This window comes from Rhinoraja longicauda, chromosome 8, assembly GCF_053455715.1.
Source record: "Rhinoraja longicauda isolate Sanriku21f chromosome 8, sRhiLon1.1, whole genome shotgun sequence".
Lineage (NCBI taxonomy): Eukaryota > Metazoa > Chordata > Chondrichthyes > Rajiformes > Arhynchobatidae > Rhinoraja > Rhinoraja longicauda.
Window position 1 is genome coordinate 56,909,561 of NC_135960.1, and position 23,536 is coordinate 56,933,096.

Below are 23,536 nucleotides of genomic sequence, written 5' to 3' on the forward strand. Positions count from 1 at the left end.
CAACCAGCTTCTCAAAGGCAATCGGAAATGGGCAATGAATGCCAACAATGACCAGATCCTGAAAAAGTGAATGTTTTAAAGAAGACTTCAAAGAGACAGGTTGCTGGGATGGGCTGTTGAGTTCCAAATGAGATTTAATGCTGACAAATGTAAAATGTTGTGTTCTGATCAGAAGAGTGAGTGAAGGCCATAGAAGAAAAAGACACGTTTCTAAAAAGGCATACTAGATCAGAGAGATCTTGGAGTAAATAAGCATAATTCATTGAAAATGGTAGGACTGGAAAGTTGTTTAATATGCATATAATGTATAGGGCTTTACATACAGAGGCAGCGATTGCAAGAGCAAAGCTATAGTGAGCCTTAATACAACACTTCGAAGGTATTTATTCACAAAATGCTGGAGTATTTCAGCAGGTCAGGCAGCATCTCAGGAGAGAAGGAATGGGTGATGTTTCGGGTCGAGACCCTTCTTCAGACTTAATATAACACTGGTTCAGTCACCACCAGAGTATTGTATAAGGTGATGGGCGTTACACTTTGAAAATGATGGGGAAGCCAGCTTTGGAAAGGGTGCAGAGAGATTTCTTGAAATGATTCCAGGGATGGGGTACTTTAGTTCTGCAGATTTGCATTTGATTTTTTAGGGTGGCATGGTGGCACAGCTGCCTGACAGCACCAGAGACCTGGGTTCAATTCTGACCTTGGCTGCTGTGTGGAGTTTGCACGTTCTCCTTGTGAACATGTGGCTTTCCTGCTGGTGCTCCAGTTTCCTCCCACACCCCAAAGCTTTGCAGGCTTGTAGGTTGATTGGCCCTCTCTCTAAATTGCCCCTAGTGTGTCAGGGGTGATGAGAAAGTGGGATAACATAGAACCAGGGTGAACAGATTGATGGCCAGCATGGAATCGGAGGGCCGAAGGACCTGTTTCCTTGTTGTATCTCTAAAGTGGCTGGATTTTTTTCAGAACACTGGAGTGTGTAAGGAAGCCTGATAAAGGTACTTAAAATCATGAATGGTGCAGAGAAAGCTGATGGGGAGAAACAGCTCTCATTGATACAGACATGAAGAAATAGTGGGCAAAGAATGAAGGTGATTGACTAAAGAATCAAAAGTGACATGAAGAAATGTCCTTTTGGATGATGGGCTTCTGGAATGCACTTTATGTGACAAAGTTGATTGACTGAATGATTGCCTTGGAGTTGTGCTTTTGTGATTATTGGCAGCAAGTACCAAGACCAGCATAACTTCGGAAACAATTACAATGCACACGTCATTGTGTCTAACAGCCAGCGTTTCAACTGCTCTGTGGCATGGGAGGCATCCACTCAAGGTCTGAATGTCACAGAGGAAGCTCAACTGACTCCTGCGAAATGCAAGCTGCTGCCATTGTGGGTTTTAAATATCAGTGTTCAAAGCAGCTCCAGCATTTCACAACCTTTCTGCATCAAGTCCTTCAGTAGGTTGTAGGGGTGCCAACTATCCCACTCCCAAATAAGGGACAAGGTGACGACGCTGCCCCGAGCCCCACGTGACCTCACCCAGCCAGCGGCCACGTGTTCCCGCTCCATCAACGGTGGCCGCCTGGGCCGGGAAACGGGTTGCTAAGCAACCTCCGTCAGGCGGTGCCCGGGCCTCCGGACCTACAGTTTCCGGACCTACAGCGTTCGGGCCTACAGTGTCCGGACATACAGCAGCCTCCAGACCTACACTGCGCAGACCTACAGCGTCCGGACCTACAGAGTCTGGGCCTACAGCGCCCCCCGGCCCTAATATGGGACAAGGGCAATCCAATACGGGACAAACCAATTTAGCCCAAAATACGGGATGTCCCGGCTAATACGGGACAGTTGGCAACCCTAGTAGGTTGTTAGAATTACTGAGTCGCTGGAAGATGAAAATGACAGTGGCCCCATGGCAGTCTGGCAGAGTCCTTCTCATAGATTAATGGGGAATCTGTCCACCCTATATGGTGCCAATCAGATATTTGTGCAGAGAGTCATACAAATAGGATACTGCAGTCTCTCCCCTGGTGTCTTCAAAAAGGTTAGTCAAAGGAAGAAACAGAAAGTGAGAAAAATAATATAAAGTAATAAATGGTAAGGTGTAATGTTATACTTAGCCGTCAACTCGACTGTATTGTTATCTGCAGAAGGGTCTCGACCCGAAACATCACCCATTCCTTATCTCCAGAGATGCTGCCTGTCCCGCTGAGTTACTCCAGCTTTTTGTGTCTGCCATCAGCTTGAATGTATTACACGAGTTATAGGTTCTATAGGTTGAACAGGTTAGGTGGGGGGGGGATAAAGAGAGGTGGGGGAGGGGAGGTGGGGAACCCCGATGAAAGTGCTGTCCCCCAGGGGCTACAACGTGAGCTGCAACAACGGCCGTGTCACTGGAACGTGCGGTGAAGAAGGGTCGCTGATAAACGTTGTGAGTCGGGAGTGAGGTCGGAAACCAGGGCTCTAAACGGCTGGGAAGACAGTGGGAGCAGGGGATGAATCAGCAAGTCATTCCATTCACACAGTTTACATGTTCTTAAAATCAGTGGATATTTTTAAGGCAGAGATAGAGATAGATTCTTGATTAGTACGGGCGTCAGAGGTTATGGGGAGAAGGCAGGGGAATGGGGTTAGGAGGGAGAGATAGATCAGCCATGATTGAATGGCGGAGTAGGCTTGATGGGCAGAATGGCCTAATTCTACTCCTGTTCCTTATGACATTTAAGTTTCTGGCACTCCATGGTGCTTTGGAGACACTGGAGAGGTGTCATTAACGGGCCAGGGAGGTATTGTCGTTTCATTATTACATGACCTCTGTTGGTCCAGAAAAACAGATAATCCAGAAAAGCTCTGGAACTGAGGATGTCAGAACAACGGCGTACAACCTATATATTTTCTCACTGCATATTATGAGATGTGATCTAGTTTGACTCTTCTGTGCAGTATTAAGAGAGGACTACACTGTCGTCTGCACTGCCCACACACATTCATTGTTCTCCTTCAAATGGGAAAATGTAATTAAAATTAATTTAATTAAAAATAAAGCACGAGAGCTCTTCTGGTATCCTGACCAAAACCTCTCTCACACACAACACCAGTGATGGGCAGATTAATTCATCATTTAACTCATTCCTCTTTCTTGAAGATACGCAGAGCAGCACTGAGTGGCATGGCGATAGAGCTGCTGCCTTGCAGTGTTAGAGATCTGGGTTCGATCCTGACCTTGGGTGTTATCTATGTGGAGTTTGCACGGCCTCTATGTGACCGTATGGGTTTCCTCCGGGCGCTCTTGTATCCCCCCACATCCTAAAGACGTGCGGGTTTGTGGGTTAATTGGCCTCTGTTAATTGCCCCTAGTGTGTAGTGGGATAACTAGTGTTAATGAGTGCTCGATGGTCAGCGTGGGCTCAGTGGCCTGAAGGGCCTGTTCCTAAGCTCTATCTCTAAACTTAACTAAACTAAACGAAATAACATAGTTTAGTTTAGTTTAGAGATACGGCACGGAAAAGGGCCTTTTGGCCCACCGAGTCCATGCCGACCAGCGATCCTCGCAGATTAACACCACCCTACAGACACTAGGGAATATTTTACATTTATACCAAGCCAATTAACCTACAAACCTGTATGTCTTTGGAGTGTGGAAGGAAACCGAAGATCTCGGAGAAAATCCAGGCAGGTCACGGGGAGAACATACAAACTCCGTACAGACAAGCACCCATAGTCAGGCTCGAACCTGGATCTCTGGCGCTGTAAGGTAGCAACTCTAACGCCGCCATGACTCTTCTTCAAAGCAAACATTAGTAGTGGAGCACTTTGTGACATTCTCGGTATAAAAGGCATTGTAGAATTACTAAACTTTACCCTTCCATTCTATTGGATATCTAATTCAGCTTTTGGATATTTCTTGTATTTGTGAAACAAAACACATAATGCAAAACTACCTGCGATTTCACCTTCAATGATTGCAGTGCCACTAAGCAATAATCTGAAGGCAATAGTTCACAGCAGTTGCAACGCTCTTTAAAATGGAATATGAATTTTAATTTAGTAATGCACACAATGTTTTAAATCCCAAGCCTTTCCACAGAGTTAAATGAATATCAAAACAACACCTGTATGGCACTCGAACAACTCAATGAGATGCTGGTGAGTCACAGCAGAGTCATGAAGCAATTACCATCATGAATGCATAAGGAGGAATTTTTGCCACGGTGCATGACAATTCAGCATCAAGTACTGAAAATAACTGTCAGCAGTTGGTGAAACTCATATTTACATTTTGCATTTTAAAATGTCCTGTTGATTTTCTTGCCCGTCTGTTCAGTTTATTGTGTGCAATGTTTTAATGACCTGAGATAATGCGCATGTGATATGATTCTGTGAAATTGCCCACAGAATGTTTCATCCAGCCTCTGCAAAATGAGAGAAGAGAGTAGTGAGGCCAAAATCACTTTGATTAGGCTCCATTCAGAGAATTTGATTCAGTCTGATCGCCCCATTCAGGAAGTATGTGGAGGCTTTAGATTTTAGACGTTAGAGATATAGCATGGAAACAGGCCCTTCGGCCCACCATCCACGCCAACCAGTTAGTACACTAACATTATCCTACACATTAGGGACAACTTTACAATTTTACTGAAGCCAGTTAACCTACAAACCTGTACATCTATGGAGGAACCTGAAGCACCCAGAGGAAACCCACATGGTCATGGGGAGAACGTACAAACTCCGTACGTTCAGCATCCGTTGTCAGGATCGAACATGGGTCTCTGGTGATGTATGGCAACAACTCTGCTGCTGTCCAACTGTGCCTTCCCTTTGGAAAGGGTGTAGAGAAGGTTTACCAGAAAGATGCCTGGATTCGAGGATATTAGCGAGAAGGCGAGGTTGGACAGACTTGGATTGTTTTCTTTGGAATGTTGGAGGTTAAGGGAAATCTCATACAAGTATATAAAATTATGAGAGAAAATTATAGATGGAGTAGACAGTCCAAACCTTTTTTTCCCAGAATGCAAATATCAATGTGCTGCCATTACTTTAAAAAAAATGAACAGCTTGAATAGCTTTTGATACATTTTATTTGCATTTATATGTTTCTGCTTTCAAAGCATTGAACACGTTTGACTGCTGACTATGCTGTTAGAATGGCTTTGAGTGGCTGGAACTTGTCCTGTCCTGCTCCCCTGCCATCACACAAGAACATTACTGGGGTAATGGATCTGCCATCGTTCAGGATGTCACTGCAAGGATGGGTCAGTTTCTTTCCTCACATTCACACTGGGGAAATCAAATGGGATAATTCCATAAGCTTTTCATTGGTCAGTGGTACGTGCAGAGGCCTCAGCAGTCTCTTCAAATTCTGGGCAATTGTTACTCAATGCTCAAAGCAATGGAGGTTGGAAACTCTCACCAACGTGAACCATCATCATACTAGTGTGGCCAGAGTATTAGAACAGATCTGCCATGCTCGTTATGTAGAAACAACGAACTGCAGGTGCTGGTTTATACAAAAAGACACAAAGCGCTGGAGTAACGCAGTAGGTCCAGCAGCATGCCTGGAGAACAAGGATAGGTGGCGCTTCAGGTCGGGACCTGTAATGTTACCTATCTATGTTCTCCAGAGATAGGCACAAAATGTTTGAGTAACTCAGCGGGTCAGGCGCCATCTCTGGAGAAAAGGAATAGGTGACGTTTCAGGTCGGGACCCTTCTTCAGACCCGAAGAGATGTTCTTGACCCACTGAGTTACCGCAGCACGTAGTGTTCTCCTGACATGCTCATTAGATTAGATTGCCTCGAAAGATCAGATTTTATTGTCTGTCAAGAGATGTCCGATTTATTACCCTACATGGCCCATCAGCAGGAATAGATGGTGGTTACGATTATCAGTGTGATAATTGTCATAACTGGTAAGCTAAATATTATCAATCTCAATCAAATAAATTCAGGATTCTTACAGCTTCTAATTCTTTCCTTGGTATAATTTTTTTTGGGGGGGGGAACTAGCATAAAGATGAGCAATAACAATATCACAACATCAAAGAGAAATGGGTGAGATTTACATCAACTAAAATATAGCAAAGAAAGGATGGTTCTTAAATTCCTTCAACCTAATTTAAAATGTTGTCGCATCAAAGCACAAACAATAGCAATAAATCCTTGTTCAGAAAAAAGTCACACGAACCTTTGCCGTTGAAAGTCAGACTCAGATTGAGAAGCTTCCTCTATAAGAGGTGTTATTATTTTTTCTGCTATATCTGTCAGAACAGAGAAGGTTGGTTCCACAATAAAATCAATAAAACCTGGTGGAGACAAAAAATCACTGTTATCAGTAGCTCAGAGCTAGATAAACAGATTTCCTCAAATACAAAGTGAAGTTTACACAGCCTTGTATGCTCTTCGGTGCCATGAGTCACAGTCAGATGCTGAAGGACAAAATGACCTTCAAATTTCCTCATAGTATGAAGTAGTCAAATATGTGGAAGTTAAACTTTGTTAAAACTGACATTTAGAACATTTAGCTTGAGTACTAACAATTGAGATTTCACAGAAGAGTATGATTTTTGCAATGCATGCTCATGCATAATAAAATGAATGGTCATGTCAGCTTGAAGGACACAACATACAATTGGTTTCAGCTCACTTGCTTCTCAGTAATTCCTACTATTTATTTGTTATCCTGGATATAATGTATAATTTCCTGGCAAATTACTTAATAGATTCAATTTGCGGTATTGTTTGGAATGGTGGTTTTTGAAACATTTTTTTTGCATTCTGGATAGCAAAATGTCTTAAATTATAAACCTTTACTACAACAGAGAAATTCTGTGACACATTGATAATATGATGCGTATTATATTCACATGACAACTGTAATTTTTTTGAAGATTGTTTATAGCCAATAAATGATGCAGATTCTGCTATTAGAGACTCAGTTTTCTTTAGAAATCACATTGTTTTCATTTTTGGTGGTTGCTGAAAACTTGCATGGCTGTCTCCCAAGTTGGTGTCATTATCGATCTCTAACTTGCTCTGGATCCAAAGAGGGAGCCCACTGCAAGCAGGGTTTGGAGAATAGGTGCTGGAAACCTCAATTAAAGGGGCTGAAACTTTCACATTGAGAATAGCCAGAAAAATCAAAGGTATCTGCAAAACATCTTAGAGGCTCTTCCCTTTTCACATATTGCACGCCAGTGTTCTCGATGTGGGCTCCTGTACATCGGTGAGAACTAAATCAGACACGGTAAGCGTTTCGCTGATCACTTATGCTCAGTCAACCTAGCCCCACGGGATCTCCTGGTTGACAACCATTTCAACTCCCATTCTCATTCCCATACTGCCCGGGCGGCCGCCATTGGTGGAGTGGGGGTGGGGGGGTGGGGGAGTGTCCTGTCCTGGTGCGGGTATGTTCAGTGCGATGGGTAGACAGCGGTGGCTCACTCACTGACAGCCCTCGGGGGGCCAGAGCATGTTGCTGCGCCAATACCACTGGACTCTGGGCGGAGTGGAGAAGGCGCTGAACTGGCCGGGGAGAGGAGGGGGGACCGGGGAGCCGAGGGCAGGCCCAGCACCAGGCCCAGGCCTCCATCTCCACCAATGCCCGGCCTCACCGCCGCTGCTGCTGCTGCCGCCTTTCCCCTTGGCCCACCTCAGGCTCGCGGTTACACGGTCACGTCCAGGCCCAGGCTCCGGTTGCTTCCCCGGCACCAGGCCTGGCTCTCCCACCGCTACAGAGCGGGCAAACCCGCCCCCAAGAGACAAGTGACCAAGCCTTGCTCGTACCCGAGGGTCGCGGAGGAGGGCGAGGAGAGAGCGGCGGCCGGCGCCGGGTCACAGCCCTGACCACGGCAAAAATACTGTGCAAGTTGTGCAACGGGCAAAGTAAACCAAACTGCATCGCTGACAATGGCATCTGGAATCAGTCTGAGCAAAGCAGGAAATGGATCTTGAATTTATGCAGAAAAGACATTGATTAAAATAATGTAGATATACATGGAAATTTTTTCCTACGAAAGATACGAATTTAATAATAAAAGTTTAAAAATCTGAAAAGAAATTGGTGGAGAAGGAGCACGTGGCTGCTGGCTGGGCGAGGTCACATGGGACGTGGGGCGTGGGGCGGTGGCGTTATCTTGTCCCGTATTTGGGAGTGAGATAGTTGGCAACCCTACCCACAGAGGTCAGCCGAGTGTGCAGATCGGACGCAGCCTGCAGCAGTGTAGCGATGGAGGGCATCAACAGTAACGCCAAGCCAGGCCGATCCGTGCAACACTGACCCATTACAACCACCAGGACAACAGGCCTTTTAGACCAGGGTAAGACTATATTTTTAAGAACTTTGAAACTTGATTAATACAAATGGTGTCAGAAACATGACGACTTATTGTGTAATCTACTATTCTTACATTACCTTGTCCTTAGGTATGATTGTGCTTATGTGAAGTAAGATTATACTGAATTGAATGCAACACAAAGAATGTCACTGTATCTAGATACATGTGATAATAAAGTACCATTGAACCATTGAGAGCTACAACAAGGAAACAGCGCCTTTGGCCCATTGAGGTCAAATCAACCATCAACCACCCATTTACACTAATCCTACGTTAATCCCATTGTTTTTTATTCTCCCTACATTCTCATCAACTCCTGTCAGATTCGATCACTCGCCCACACAATATGAATAATGGACACTCAATAATTAATCTGCTAACCTGCATGACTGGGATGTGGGAGGAAAACCATTCTCTGCACAGTCTCTGACACTGATGCAGAGGCTCTATTATGTGTGCCACTGTGCAGACTGCAGTTTAAGGTAATGTGCACCATTGGAGGCATAGATGGCATAAACTCAGATGAAAGTGTTTCATTAGGCTTAGGCTTAGGTTTATTATTGTCACATGTACCAAGGTACATGTGGGTGGCACAGTGGTGCAGTGGTAGAGTTGCTGCCTTACAGCACCAGAGACACGAATTTGATCCTGTCTAAGGGTGCTGTCTGTACGGAGTTTGTACATTCTCCCTGTGACCGCATGGGTTTTTCACCAGATGCTCCAGTTTCCTCCCACACTCCAAAGTTAGTAGGTTAATTGGCTTCAGTTATAATTGTAAATTTTCCTTAGTGTGTAGGATACTGTTAGTGCACGGGGTGATCGCTGGTCAGCACAGACCTGGTGGGGCAAAGGGTCTGTTTCCACGCTGTATCTCTAAAGTCTAAAGTCTACAGTACATGAAAGGTAAATGTGCAGGCATTGATGAACCAACTCAATAGTCCCTACAGATTCTAAATCAGCCACTAAATTTCATCAGTCAACTGGAATTTATGGCATAAAAGATATGGGCTGGGAAGTGCCTCACTGATGCTCTCAGTTTGGAACTGTATCAGAGGTTGATGGGTAATCAACCGAGCAGGGGCGGCACCGTGGCGCAGCGGTAGAGTTGCTGCCTTACAGCGAATGCAGTGCCGGAGACTCAGGTTCGATCCTGACTACAGGCGCCGTCTGTACGGAGTTTGTACGTTCTCGACGTGACCTGCTTGGTTTTTCTCCGAGATCTTCGGTTTCCTCCCACACTCCAAAGACGTACAGGTATGTAGGTTTATTGACTGGGTAAATGTAAAAAAATTGTCCCTAGTGTGTGAAGGATAGTGTTAATGTGCAGGGATCGTTGGGCGGCGCGGACTCGATGGGCCGAAGGGCCTGTTTCCGCGCTGTATCTCTAAATCTAAATCTAAATCTAAAAAATCTAATCCTGGTTTGGATTGATGGCCACAATGCCAGCTTGAAGATTTGGGAAGGTGGGGCCGCAGGGGAACGGAGGAGTGCAGCAGATAGTTGGAATGCTCTTTGGCCCTCAAGGAACCCAAAATCTAAGGTCGTCCTTAATCAGAATTTGACAGCTGGACATGACCAGCATAATAGGTCTCTGCCTCCTGGCTAGACTGAAGTGTAGCACTTGTTTGGAGAATCCTTTGTCATGAGGCAGCTGGAAGGATCAGTGAAGAGGGAGGGAGGGGAGGGGGGGGGGGAATGAAGGATCAGTGAAGAGAGAGGGAGGGGAGGGGGGAATGAAGGATCAGGTAGAAATATCGCCGGGGGTGGGGGTGAGGGCAGAAGGGGACATTGATATTGGGAGGACATTTCCAGCATTGTGTTTGGCAGTCTTAAATAAAGTTATAACAGTGGGACAGTACTGAAGGAATTCTTGTCCATGAGGTGACCAAGAGTCATAGAGTCATACAGCATGGAAATAGGCCCTTTGGCCAAACCTGTCCATGTCGACAAAATGTCCCATTCAAGCAGATCCTATTTATCTGCATTTAGCCCATATCTCTCGAAACCTTTTCTATCCATGTACCTGTCCAAATATCTTTCAAATGTTGTTATTGAACCTGCCTCAACTTCTTTCTCGGGCAGGTCGTTCTAGAAACCCACCAACCACTGTGTGAAAATGTTGCTCCTCAGGTTCCTATTAAATATTTTCCCTCTCACCTGGGAAAATATGCATTTAGCACAAACACCAAGAACCTTGATATGGTCACTCCACCCTTTCAGAATAATTTGAAAGGATTTTTTATTATTCACGTTCCAGGCGATGCAAACACTTACCGATCTGAGATTGTGCTACCATTGTGGATTTTCGGTCACAAAGTGGAGAAAATGGTAACCCTAAGTCTGCCTCATTGTCACCCTACAGAGAGAATAATGAAAGAAATCATTATGTTAAAAGAAAACAACTATATATATTTTAATTGAACAGATAATGCAAATGTAAACCTGCATGCATGTTTTGTGGGGCAGTGGGATGAGAATTGTGGAATTATCTGCTGTGAATGGAGTCCTGAAGCAAATAGTGTCACCATTTTCATTAACATGACTTTCTCGTGAGAATCAGATGTACTCAGCAAGATTAAACAGTATCTCAGAGTTTAGCTGTTTGTTCAATAGTCCGTTCATAGCTGATCAATAACCTAAATAAATTTAGAGTCATAAGGTCATAAGGAAAAGGAGTAGGATTAGGCCATTCGGCCCATCAAGTCTACTCTGCCATTCAATCATGGCTGATCTATCTCTCCCTCCTAACCCCATTCTCCTGCTTCCCATACCCTCTGACACCCGTACTAATCAAGAATCTATCTATCTCTGCCTTACAAATATCCATTGATGGCCTCCACAGCCTTCTGTGGCAAAGAATTCCACAGATTCACCACCCTCTGACTAAAGAAATTCCTCCTCATCTCCTTCCTAAAAGAACGCCCTTTAATTCTGAGGCTACGACCTCTAATCCTAGACTCTCCCACTAGTGGAAACATCCTCTAAGAAAGCTCGCCCAGGGAAAGATGCAGGTCAAAATAAAATTGTAATCTAAAGCACTTTGTTATCTTCTCAATTTTCCCTCATCGGCTGCACTGATTGCATTAGGAAGATTAAAAGCGATTTTTTAGATGCTGAGTTTTCATCTAGTTTTGATGGGGGTAATTATTGCATGCCGTTAGAACAGATCAGAATTTTTTTTAATGTTAATTTCTTGCAGTTATTATTTGAAGTTTAAAAAAATTAGCGTGATTTAAAGTGAGGATGTCTTCTTATTTTTTCTTAAGTGGGGAGCTAAAATGTAACTTTCAATTAGACTATTATCTGCAATGATTGCTGATTATCTTTGAATATTGAGAAACCTTGTATCTTATGGACCAGTGTCACCATCACAAAACATTACATCCTTACCCTTCATCTTATCACCATGTGCTGCAAGACCCACAGAGTCTACTGCACGTCATCAGCATCAATATTTAAAAGAAATGGGAAATTTAAGTCACAAGTTAATTTCTTTTAACTGAAATATCCAAACTCTGTAAATATCCTGAAGTGGCAGCTTTTAATCATTAATTCTAAATGGACTAACGATGCATTCAGAGCATTAAATTAATACCTGACACTAAGCAGGCTTAAGAATGAGAAAGACACTATCCGTGATCTCATGTCATAAGATCATAAGGAATAGGAGTAGAAATAGGCCATTTGCCCATCAAGTCTACTCTGCCATTCAATCATGGCTGATCTATCTCTCCCTCCTAACCCCATTCTCCTGCCTTCTCCCCATAACCTCTGACACATTATGAGCTCTCTGACGTCATGTCTCCATTCAACAATGTTACATCTCCTGTGATATAATGTTGGCTAGTTCAGGGGATGCCTCTATGTAATGTGCACCTAGGGGTAATTGATTGTTGTGTTGTATCTGAAAAATGAGGAGCAAAGTTAATATCTGCTCACAAGGCAGCTAAGTTACACACTGAAACTAAGCTTGAGCAGACACTGGGCAATCAATCATCCTCCTCAGGCATTTTGAGGGCCAACGTCTTTTACATTTGATTGGGGAGTCGCAAATGTTGAACGAGTCTTCATTGACAGTTGGAGTCCTAGAGTCATAGAGCACAGAAACAGGCTCTTGCCAACCAAGATGCCCCATCTGCACGAGTCCTGCCTGCATTTGGACCATATCCTTCAAAACCTTTCCTATTAATAATCTTGACAATCTTGACAAGCAGGAAATAATGTGACTCACTGCCTTGCTGAGAACTGTAACAAACATGGGTACCTCAAAGTTGTGTTGGGATCTTTGCTTGGGATCGGACAATGAATAATATGTTTTTCATTAAATGTTGCACAATGTTCTCCTCACATGACGCTGGCTTGATAAAAACACAATTTCTGTAATAAAATACATATTGAATAAAAGAGGTTCTTGGTGCATGTGGGCTTCACATTAACATCAAGCCTTTACCTGTCTAAAGAATTCTTCCATCAATGTCATTGTCCACCGGTAGTGCTGATCCCAGGATTTTGCAGGATGACTTATATCTGCGGCATGCAGCATTAGTGACATGACTTTAGCTTTGTCAGTCCTGAAAAATCAAGGGCATTGAACTGAGTTGCTGCATTGAAGGACTGTGAGTAAACTGTATTGCATATGACATGGTTATAAGTTTTCTGTTTTTGCAAGAAATTGTCAAGGGAAGGAGATTGTCTCACCCTTCAGGCTGCTGTAAAGTATTTCTCATGGTCTTGATTTGTTGGAAATGACAAGACATGTCGGTTGATAAAACCATTTCTATCACCAAAGAACGCAGATCCCTGTTTGATTTATAAAACATGACGTGATGCTATGATTAGCTGATAATGCAAAAATACAAAAATAGATCTGGCAGCTAGCTTTCTTTCCATGTCTAGAATAAAAAGAATGGGAAAATATATAAAAAGGTGTTGAACTTCGAAAGTTCCCATGACTTACTGCAGGTTAACCCTGAGGTACAACTTAAAAGCTGACGTGCCAGCATGTCTGAATATTCACACTCAAGTCAAACGTATACAGGATTCATTATTGTTATTAAATTGAAGAATGTGACTTTTCTGCTATTTTGGCCAATTGGTTTAGGTTAGAATTATGTCATGGAATGATCACCCTTTAACCCTTGGTTGGCATTAATGTCTGCTGCATCTGGATCTAACTAAGCACCGAGCTCAGGTGGCAGTTTTCTGATCCTGATAGATATGCAGGCAGCTGTTGTGTTTGAAGATCTGGTGGGGATGTTTTGCAGCTACCTGACCCCCTCTAATCAACATTTAGGCAGCCTTCTAAATGGCGCCCAACATTCCTGTCCTAATCATACCCTCCACCCACCCCCACCCTTAATACTATGTGTAAAATATTGCCATGCCTCTTTCAGGTGTGTTCATTGACCTAAGGCTGCCTAGTCTCTTGGTGTAACACCAAATATATAATGACACCCAAAGCTCAGAGGCTTGGATTTATACAACGGCTTATCCCGTGTTTATTCCCAAACTGTCTCACCTTACCTCCAATCATCTTTCGACAAATTGCACATGATGTTCATTTCCTCTTCCTGCATTAATCGGTACGCAGCGCTCACGTGATAGTTTTCAAGAACAGATCGATCGTTGTACAAAATAGCTACACCTGATCTGTTAGTAAATTAAATAGCATATTGTAATTTACATGAACTACTTTGTTCTGGGTGAAAATGACGACAAATTATCTGATAGTAAATGGACACTGAAACCATGAATAACTAAAAGATGTCCTTTTTTAAATTTTAATAGAAGAACTAATCCATTTGAGTTAAGAGTATGGAGTTAAAAATCATATCAGGAGTTACTCAGAGAGAGGTTTAGAGATACAGCATGGAAACGGGCTCTTCAGCCCACCGAGTCCGCGCCAACCAGCAATCCCCGCACATTAACACTATCCTACACACACTAGGGACAATTTACACTTATACCAAGCCAATTAACCTACAAGCCTGTACGTCTTTGGAGTGTGGGAGGAAACTGAAGATCTCGAAGAAAACCCACGCGGTCATGGGGAAAACGTACAAACTCTGTACAGACAACACCCACTGTCAGGATCGAACCCGCGTTTCTGGCGTTGCAAGCGCTATAAGGCAGCAACTCTACCGCTGAACCACCCAATGTACTGTGTACTGTGCTATAATGTTGACATTATAATAGTAAAGGGTGTTATTTAATAACGTTATCTGGAAGGCTCGCTAATATTAGTCTGGTTATCTCTAGGAACCTTGCTGAGATCTTAATAGATAATCCACAAGATAACTTAGTAGCATCAATAAATAATGACCAAGCTGGAGCAGTTCAATAACTGTTATTAAGTTTTATTTGATCGTAAGGTTTAAGTCACTGGATAAAAATAGATGCAATATTTCGACTGGTCATATCTCACAGCACACTGCCAATATGATGAATTACCACCTGCATATTTGAAAGTGAGCCTTCACTAATGGAAGAAGTAGCTTCTCTCTGCCCATCTCCTGGCTCATGACTAAGGTCCTCATTATCTAATTCATAATTAGATCAGCGAAATGTGCCTATTTTCTTAAAAACACTGGGCAAAACAAAGATATGAGTGAATGACAAGCCATGGAGATCGTCAGGTGAGTCCATTAATTATCTTTAAAAATTTACAGCTTGTGAATCTAATAGCTTGAAACCCTAAATACAAAGTGACAGAAATACAGTAATAAAATAAAATAATTATGAGCTCTGCCCCCCCCCCCCCTCTGCCCCACCCCCAAAAAACGCACAACATGCTAGTTAACTCCTAGAAACTCCTGCAGCTTCTTGATTTGGATGGGTGTCAAGGGTTATGGGGAGAAGGCAGGAAAATGGGACTGGGAGGCAGAGATCAGCCATGATCGAATGGCGGCGTAGACTCGATGGGCCGAATGATCTAATTCTACTCCTATAACTTGTGAACGTGAACTCAGCGGGTCAGGCAGCATCCCAAGAGAATATAGATAGGTAACATTACTCATTGTTCTCATTGACTTAAATGAGATGATGAAGTGATTTTCATTTATGTGTAAACGTAATAACAAGAAGGTGTAGTGGCCTGGCGGAGGCCAGAGAAAAGGCAGGACGCCAGGCAGGTTTAGTTAACGGTCTTTATTAGGCTGTGAGCTCCTGCTCACAGCATAGTCCACCTAGGGATGAACCACACCTTCCAACGGGCTGACCTTTAACCCCTTACGCCTGTCCGTCAAGTGACGAGGGGGCTGATCCAAGGAGTGGCCTGATCCCCAGGGACCGCCACAGGGACCGCCACAAAGGGTTATTAATGAAGAAGGGTCCCAACCCGAAACGTCACCTATCCATGTTTTTCAGAGATGCTGCCTGATCCGCTGAGTTACTCTTGGTGTCTTTTTTTTAAGAGTCTATTGTGTTGGTTGCTGTACATGTATGTGCCTATTGTACGACAAGTGTACCAGTTGCCAATAAGGCATTTCAATGACTTCCATACACAAGCTGGCAACTAACACCTCTTTGAGATCTCTTTTTATAAAATGTCATTGTACATAATATCTGTGGCATACCAGCTGCTCCTCAGTAATGGGACATTACTTTAACTTCCAGTAGCCTTATTTGGACTGAATTGGAATGGAGCCTTTGGGCATGACCCAAATTCTAGACTAGAAATTCCAGGCTTAATTCATTTTGAGAAAACGCTATTCCTTATGACTCTAGAATGAGGGGTCACAGTTTAAGAATAAGGGGTAGGCCATTTAGGACTGAGATGTGGAAAAACATTTTCACCCAGAGAGTTGTGAATCTGTGGAATTCTCTGCCACAGAAGGCAGCGGAGGCCAATTTACTGGATGTTTTCAACAGTTAGATATAGCTCTTAGGGCTAATGGAATCAAGGGATATGGGGAAAAAGCAGGAATGGGATACTGATTTTGTATGATCAGCCATGATCATATTGAATGGCAGTGATGGCTCGAAGGGCCAAATGGCCTACTTCTGCATCTATTTTCTATGTTTCTATGTTATGGAACATGTCAAGATATTTGTTACTCTTGCAGATCTCCAGAAGTACATTGCTTAATAACCTTTTATTAAGCCACACAAATAATTGTTGAAAAATAAGCCACAAGAAAAAATGGGCCTCAAAATATAGCGTTGTGCAATGTAATGTGAGCTCTGGTGTCTGAAGACATTATGGTAGAAATTGGAGTTGCGGTGCGGAGAAGGTGGTGTAGAACTGAACCTCCACCCAAAAATCCTTTTCGTTGATCTTTGTGCCAAACCACTCCATCAATGGAAGCCAGTGAAAGTCCACCCACTGAGCACTGCCCTCTATTGAACACCACCAGCCAAGACAAAGTTTAAAACCTCCACTTGATGTCCAACAATTAATCGGCGTGGAAATTTGTATGTCTTTACTGCAAAGATCCACAAACTGAGAAGCTTTTTAATACAGTACAGAGCTATATAATCTTAAGAAAATCAGACGTAAGTTTTATTCTCGTCACTCTGCATCGTTGGTTCCTACCTGGTTTGAATGTGGAAGTTATTTGTGGTCCCGGTATGCTCATAGTCATGAATGGCGGCAGCAAAGAGCATGGCTAGGATATCCAGTTCTGTAAACCAGTGCTGCAACAGAAAGGTTATAACTGGGGAAAATTGCTTGTGATTTACTCGACCATGAAGTGAAAATATGATATCATTGGTTGGATATCATTCACAAAGCACATCTTAATTACCCATGGCTGATTGCCACGAGACAAACTATTCATTGAACCCATTAAATGAAGTGCCATCCTTTAATGCCAATGGGTTGTCCAAACAACAGGACCTCTGTGGAGAACACATTTGGAATCAGTAGGAACATTGCCATAACACTTAAACAAAAATACCTGCTCCCTGCTTCTCCCATTCAGCCATGATCGCATTGAATGGCGGTGCTGGCTCGAAGGGCTGAATGGCTGAATGGCCTACTCCTGCACCTATTGTCTATTGTCTATTGTCTATTGATAATGGCTCAACTCTTCAATGTAATGTGAGCTCTGGTGTCTGAAGACATTATGGTAGAGAGATTGCTCAGGAGCAGAAACAAGGAACTGCAGATGCTAGTTTACAAAAAAAAAGTCACAAAGTGCTGGAGTAACTCAGCAAGTCAGGCTGCATCCGTGAAGAACACGATAGCTGATGTTTCGGGTCAGAACCCTTCTTTAGATTGATTGTAGGAGGAGGGGTAGAGAACTGGAAGAGAGGAGGGGGAGGACAAAGTGTGGCAGGTGATAAGTGAACACCGGCGAGGGATAACGGGGGTTTGACAGGCCGCTGATTGGACAAAAGCCAAAGATGAAAAAACAAAAGGTGTGAGATGAAAGAATTGAAGAGTTGAGCCAGAGGAAGGAATGTAGGTGGAGGGGAGGGCGAGGGGAGAAATATGTGTGCGTCCAGGTGGGGCACAGTGGAGGTGGGGAAAGGAACAGGCCTGACAGTCAACTAAACCCACACTAACAATCAAGCAAAGGGTGGTAGGGATATGGAACGAGCTGCCAGAGGAGATAGAAGTAGATCCCATCATGATTTAAAGAATATTTGGATAGGTACATGGGCAGGATATGTTTAGAAGGATAATGGGCCAAACACAGGCAGGTGAGACTAGTGTAGATGGGGCATGTTGGTCGGTACATGGGTAGGATAGGTTTAGAAGGATAATGGGCTAAAAGCAGGCAGGTGGGACTAGTGTAGATGGGGCATGTTGGTCGGTACATGGGTAGGATAGGTTTAGAAAGATAATGGGCCAAACACAGGCAGGTGGGACTAGTGCAGATGGGGCATGTTGGTTGGTACATGGGCAGGATAGGTTTAGAAGGATAATGGGCCAAACGCAGGCAGGTGAGACTAGTGCAGATGGGGCATGTTGGTCGGTTGGCCTGTTTTTACACTGAATGACTCTATGGGGTTGAGAGGGAAAGATAGATTAGCCAAGATTGAATGGGGGAGTAGGTTTGATGGGCTGAATGGCCTAATCCTGCTCCTATGACTTATGAACGTGTACTTTCAGCTCGAGACCATTCTGATAAGTCTGAAGAAGGCTCGCGACCCGAAATGTCGCCTATCCATGTTATTCCGGCACTTTGTGTCTTATTTTAACTTCATGTAGATTTCCTGGCAGCACTTGTCCAGCCACACTGCAGATCACCTTTAAGAGGTACAAGGTAGCTTTAAGCAGTGAAAGCCGGCACTATTAGATGTCATCCACCTATAGTACTGGCTACCTAATGAAATGTCTGGCCATTGAACATTCCAATTCTTATTGATGTAGACATTTTTAAACATTATATTTAGCTGACAGCATGGTTAGCATACTACATAAATTACACTGAGCAGGCTTGTGTTAACCCCACACTTCATACCCATGTTGGGGCCGGGAAACGTAAATTGCGTGCAAAATCCACTTTGTTGCAGGAACAAACCGACATGAATAAACATTTATCAAGCATGGTAAATGGTAAAAGCACTTGAGATGTCAAGTCTTACGTCTAAATGACTTGAAACCAAACGTAAAATGCAGCTGAGCACCTGATGATCATGTTTATTACAAAATTGAGCCCATGCACAAAAGCAGCCTTGTTTGTTACAATGCATGAACATTTTAAATGGAAGATCAAACAATTTATTTGGAGCAATAAATGGATTTTGTGATCAGGCTGATAATATAGTTTAACAATAAGCATAGATGCAATGGGTCACTAAATGCCTAGAAGTCAAGTGCCATTTCATACTGCATTACATTCTCATTAAGGGTAACCATCAGTGCTTGCAGGCTGCTTGGAGAATAATAAACCTCGCTTAGTTGAAGGAGGAAGTAGACTGAAGAAGGGTCTCGACCCAAAAGGTCACCCATTCCTGCTCTCCAAAGATGCTGCCTGTACCGCTGAGTTATTCCAGCTTTTTTTGTGGATCTTTAGTTGAAGTGAAAATAGCTTTTAAAAGATAGAAACTCTAGTTGACCAAGAATTAGTGAAATACTGTGTGCTGAAGTACCAGGCACAAGAGGAAAGTACGATAGGATTGAAGTGCAGAGCACAATGCCATCATTGTTAGCTAATGTTAGTTCAGAATCTTTCTGAATCTTTCAATTTTGTAAACTGGCTGCTGACTTCATTTTCAGCTTTCAACACTTTCCACATTGGTTAAAGATATTTATTATTAATGTCGATCAATCAATAAACATCCACAGAAGCAAACTGAAAATATGCTACAACTGCAGGTGACTAATCTTTTTCACAATTTATCAATGTAGCCAAGTTGCCTCTCATAAATCTTTCTCGTCCATCTTGCCTGTCAAAAAATCATTGCAGTGATTGCACAACAGATTAGCTACATTTTCTCCATTTTATAAAAAAGAAAAGATAATTTATTTATGCTACCTCAAATACCTTACATTTCAATCTTACATACTTTCTGTTAGAGGCAGAGCTTGGTTTCAATTTTTATTATTAATTGTTTCTGCTTTGCACCAAATGTAACAGATAGATCATGTAACACAATCCCTTTTTCGAGCCTCAAATCTTGCGGGTTTAGTATGGTTAGTTAGTCGCCTTAATTATAGTGCTTTTAAATGGAGTGTCCCTCAACTCTAATGCCCATGTATTTGATTCTTCCATGAATGTGTTAGAGTTGTTTGAAACAGTTCCACAATACAGAAGGGAATTGAAACAACAAAACAGATATATATTCGATAATTAGCACTACAATGTAAAATTTTATTATGGGGTATACCATGTAGCAGGTTGCAAACTGGCTTGCTGTCTTGGGAAACTGTATTAAGTACTTAATCCTCAGGGCTTTTAATATTTCAAAAGACAGGATTTCTTGAGAATGGGTGCCATCTCCAAGACTATTCAGTGGTTATTTATGGAATGATAGTTTTTATCAACATAGGGAAATGGTGTTTCATTACAATTAAGTATCTAATGAGGATTCTATTTCATGTTTCACTCATCTAGTTGGGTATAATTAATAAACGGTTTGCATTTATTGGTTTTGCATTAGCAATTTAGAAAACGATTTAAATGGCTTTCGACAGATGCCATAGTGAAATGGTCATTTTTACAGCAAATAGAAACATAGAAAGATCGAAAATAGGTGCAGGAGTAGGCCATTCAGCCCTTCGAGCCATCACCGTCATTCAATATGATCATGGCTGATCATCCAAAATCAGTACCCCATTACGGCTTTTTCCCATACCCCTTGATTCCCTTCGCCCTAAGAGCTAAATCTAACTCTCTCTTGCAAACATCCAGTGAAATGGCCACCACTGCCTTCTGTGGCAGAGAATTCCACAGATTCATAACTCTCTGGGTGAAAAAGATTTTCCTCATCTAAGTCCTAAATGGCATACCCTTATTCTTAAACTGTGAGCCCTGGTTCTGGACTCCCCCAACATCAGGAAATTTTTTCCTGCATCTACCTTGTCCAATCCTCGAAGAATTGTATATGCTTCTATAAGATCCCCTCTCATCCTTTCAAATTCCAACGAATACAACCCAGCCAACCAGTTCTCTATGCATGTCAATACCCTACCTCCAATACCATATGCTCTAATTTTGCACACTAATCTCTTGTGTGTGACCTTGTCAAAGGCTTTTTGAAAGTCTAGATACACCACATCCACTGGCTCTCCCTGATCCATTTATCTTGTTGCATCCTCAAAAAATTCCAAAAGATTCCCCCTTCATAAATCCATGCTGATTTTGTTTCCTCTTGGAATGTAACCATTTGAAAGTATTTTCAAGTTAGATCCTGGCAACCATCATTTTACTCAGCATGCTCATCGTAAAGTTAAAGCAAAAATCCACTGGGCAGTTGCTTCTGTTGCTTTAGATGACACCCTCTTAAAATAGTTGTGCTTCAATGCCAGACAAAAATAGCTTGCAATGCGAATGGTTTTCACATTGATTTTTCTGGCAATCTTTCAAGAATGAGTTGAACAACAATGTTTCTCAAAGCTTTAATAATAATAATAATCCATTTATTTTATATAGCGCCTTATCACATGCTCAAAGCGCTTTACAAAAACAATTAACATAGAAACAAACAGACAAACTATCCTGACGGAAAAGCGTCCAGCACAAACCTAAATGCCCACTCCTGGCAAAAGAGAATAAAACTATGCGGACAGTCTCTTACCATCATGCCAGTGTGGAGCATCAGATAATGCACGGTTTGGGCCACGTCTGCTGCATGGATTAAGTTATGGTAAGGATTCTTGTACTTGCTATAACCTGCCTCCAGGGCTTCAACAAAAGTTATTAGTGAAGACGCAGGGATCTATATAAAAAAAATACTTGCGATTAGGAGATGAGGTTGCATGCATTCAATCACAAACTTTAAATACCATTACAAAATATTAAAATTCCCAAACCAAGCACTATGAATAAAAAATTGTTAAGATTCATTGTTTGGTCATTCAAATACTTGCCGATCAATAAGAATTCAAAGCCCATAAAGAAACTTGCACAAACAATAACAGAACATTAGTCGTTTAAAACAACAATAAACAGTTAATATTTCTACATGTCTATATATGTAGACTAGATACTTCTAAAAGCTCAATGACAGTTAATTAAAATGCCACATAATTAAGATTTGATAAGAATTTTTCAATTACCTTACGCTGTCCAATTCACCAGTATTCATCATAAGAATAATATAAAGATTAATATTATGAAATATCTGACATCCTATATCCTATTATATATTACTATTGGGAAAAAGGCATGTTTGACTCAATTAGTTGTGTGGAATTAAGAACTGATTAGTGTTTGATAGTTTTGTATTGGCAATTTTGCATGTTTATTCGATGATATCAGACATTTGCCATACTGATTGCAATTTTATACTGCATTTTAGTCTACTACTTTTGTTCATTGTAATTTTCAGCTGTGGCCATTAATCCTACATTGAATCTGTAGGGATACTACCAATTTTCTAAACCACAGCTTTTACAGTTGTTTTTAATAAAACAAATTTTAGTTTAATTTAATTTAATTTTATTTTATTTTAGTTTAGTTTAGTTTAGTTTATTTTAGTTTAGTTGAGATACAGCGTGAAAACAGGCCCTTTGGTCCACCGAGTCCACGCTGACCATCGATCATCCGTACACTAGTTCTATGTTTTCCCACTTTTACAGCAGGGGCAATTTACAGAAGCCAAGTAACATACAAATCTGCATATTTTTGGAATGTGCGAGGAAACCAGAGTAGGTGGAGAAACCCATGCAGTCATGGGGAGAACATATAAACTCCACACAGACATCACCCAGTGTCAGGGTCAAACCCGATCTCCGCTGCACGTGTATCCACCCATCACTTGCCAGGCGATGTCCCACCCAGCTGTTGCAAGTTTCTCCCCCTTCCACAATCAGTCCGTGGAAGGGTTTTGACCTGAAACACTGTCTATCTATGTTCTCCAGAGATGCTGCCTGACCCACTGGGTTGCTCCAGCACTTTGTGTCTTTCCTTCTTAAATCTTGCTGACACTGGATCAGAAATTGCTTGCTGTTGGTTGTTAACTATTAACGACTCAGAACTGAGAAATCCTGCAGATATTGATCTATTGGTGGCAATTTGGAAGATTAGGACTTCCTCACTCAAGTATTTACTGTCATTTAAGCTCAACCTAAATCCTGAGAAACATAAAATTTAATGATGTCGAATTCATTTAAGTTACCAGGCTTAAGAACACAAGCTTCTGTTTGCCTGAGTGGTTACAGGGCTGATCTAAAGGTTTGAAGAGCACAGATATCATTATTTGTCCTCTCACAGGCGTCTAATAACCCACTAGAAGTGCATGTGAAGGACACCAGTGAATGTATGGATTTTCTTTCTAGTATAGTGTATCAGCAAGTGAGAAATGATGTGCCTTTATTGTACTTGCTCAGTCCTCCAATGATCAATATGTAATCTAGGTTGGCCAGCACCTAATAAAACTTCACTTTGGTGCGAAGAACGAAAACTTCAATCAGTTTAGAGTGCACAGAGTGTTGACATCAATGTGCATTTGTAGTTCAGGGAGACAGTCTTTGTTATTTGATCTATTCTACATTTTCCTTGATCTCCGTTCCCCTTGTCCTGTTTTCACACCTTCCACTTCCTTATCTATACACTTCCTTATCGATGTGCCTCCCACCCCCCTGGCATCAGTCT

At 42.2% G+C, this 23,536-nt stretch overlaps 1 protein-coding gene across 4 annotated transcripts in view; it reads right to left on the reverse strand.

Moving 5' to 3' along the window:
- Positions 1-23,536, reverse strand: part of pde1a (phosphodiesterase 1A, calmodulin-dependent) — a 366,356-nt gene that overhangs the window by 20,844 nt on the left and 321,976 nt on the right. For all 4 annotated transcript variants that reach the window (XM_078404063.1, XM_078404065.1, XM_078404064.1 and 1 more), the window contains 7 exons: positions 21,519-21,659; positions 16,864-16,964; positions 13,854-13,979; positions 13,029-13,130; positions 12,781-12,901; positions 10,605-10,686; positions 6,182-6,299 (listed from right to left, as the gene is read on the reverse strand). In XM_078404063.1, the coding sequence (XP_078260189.1) occupies positions 6,182-6,299; positions 10,605-10,686; positions 12,781-12,901; positions 13,029-13,130; positions 13,854-13,979; positions 16,864-16,964; positions 21,519-21,659 (791 nt within the window). The remainder of the gene's footprint in view (positions 1-6,181; positions 6,300-10,604; positions 10,687-12,780; positions 12,902-13,028; positions 13,131-13,853; positions 13,980-16,863; positions 16,965-21,518; positions 21,660-23,536) is intronic.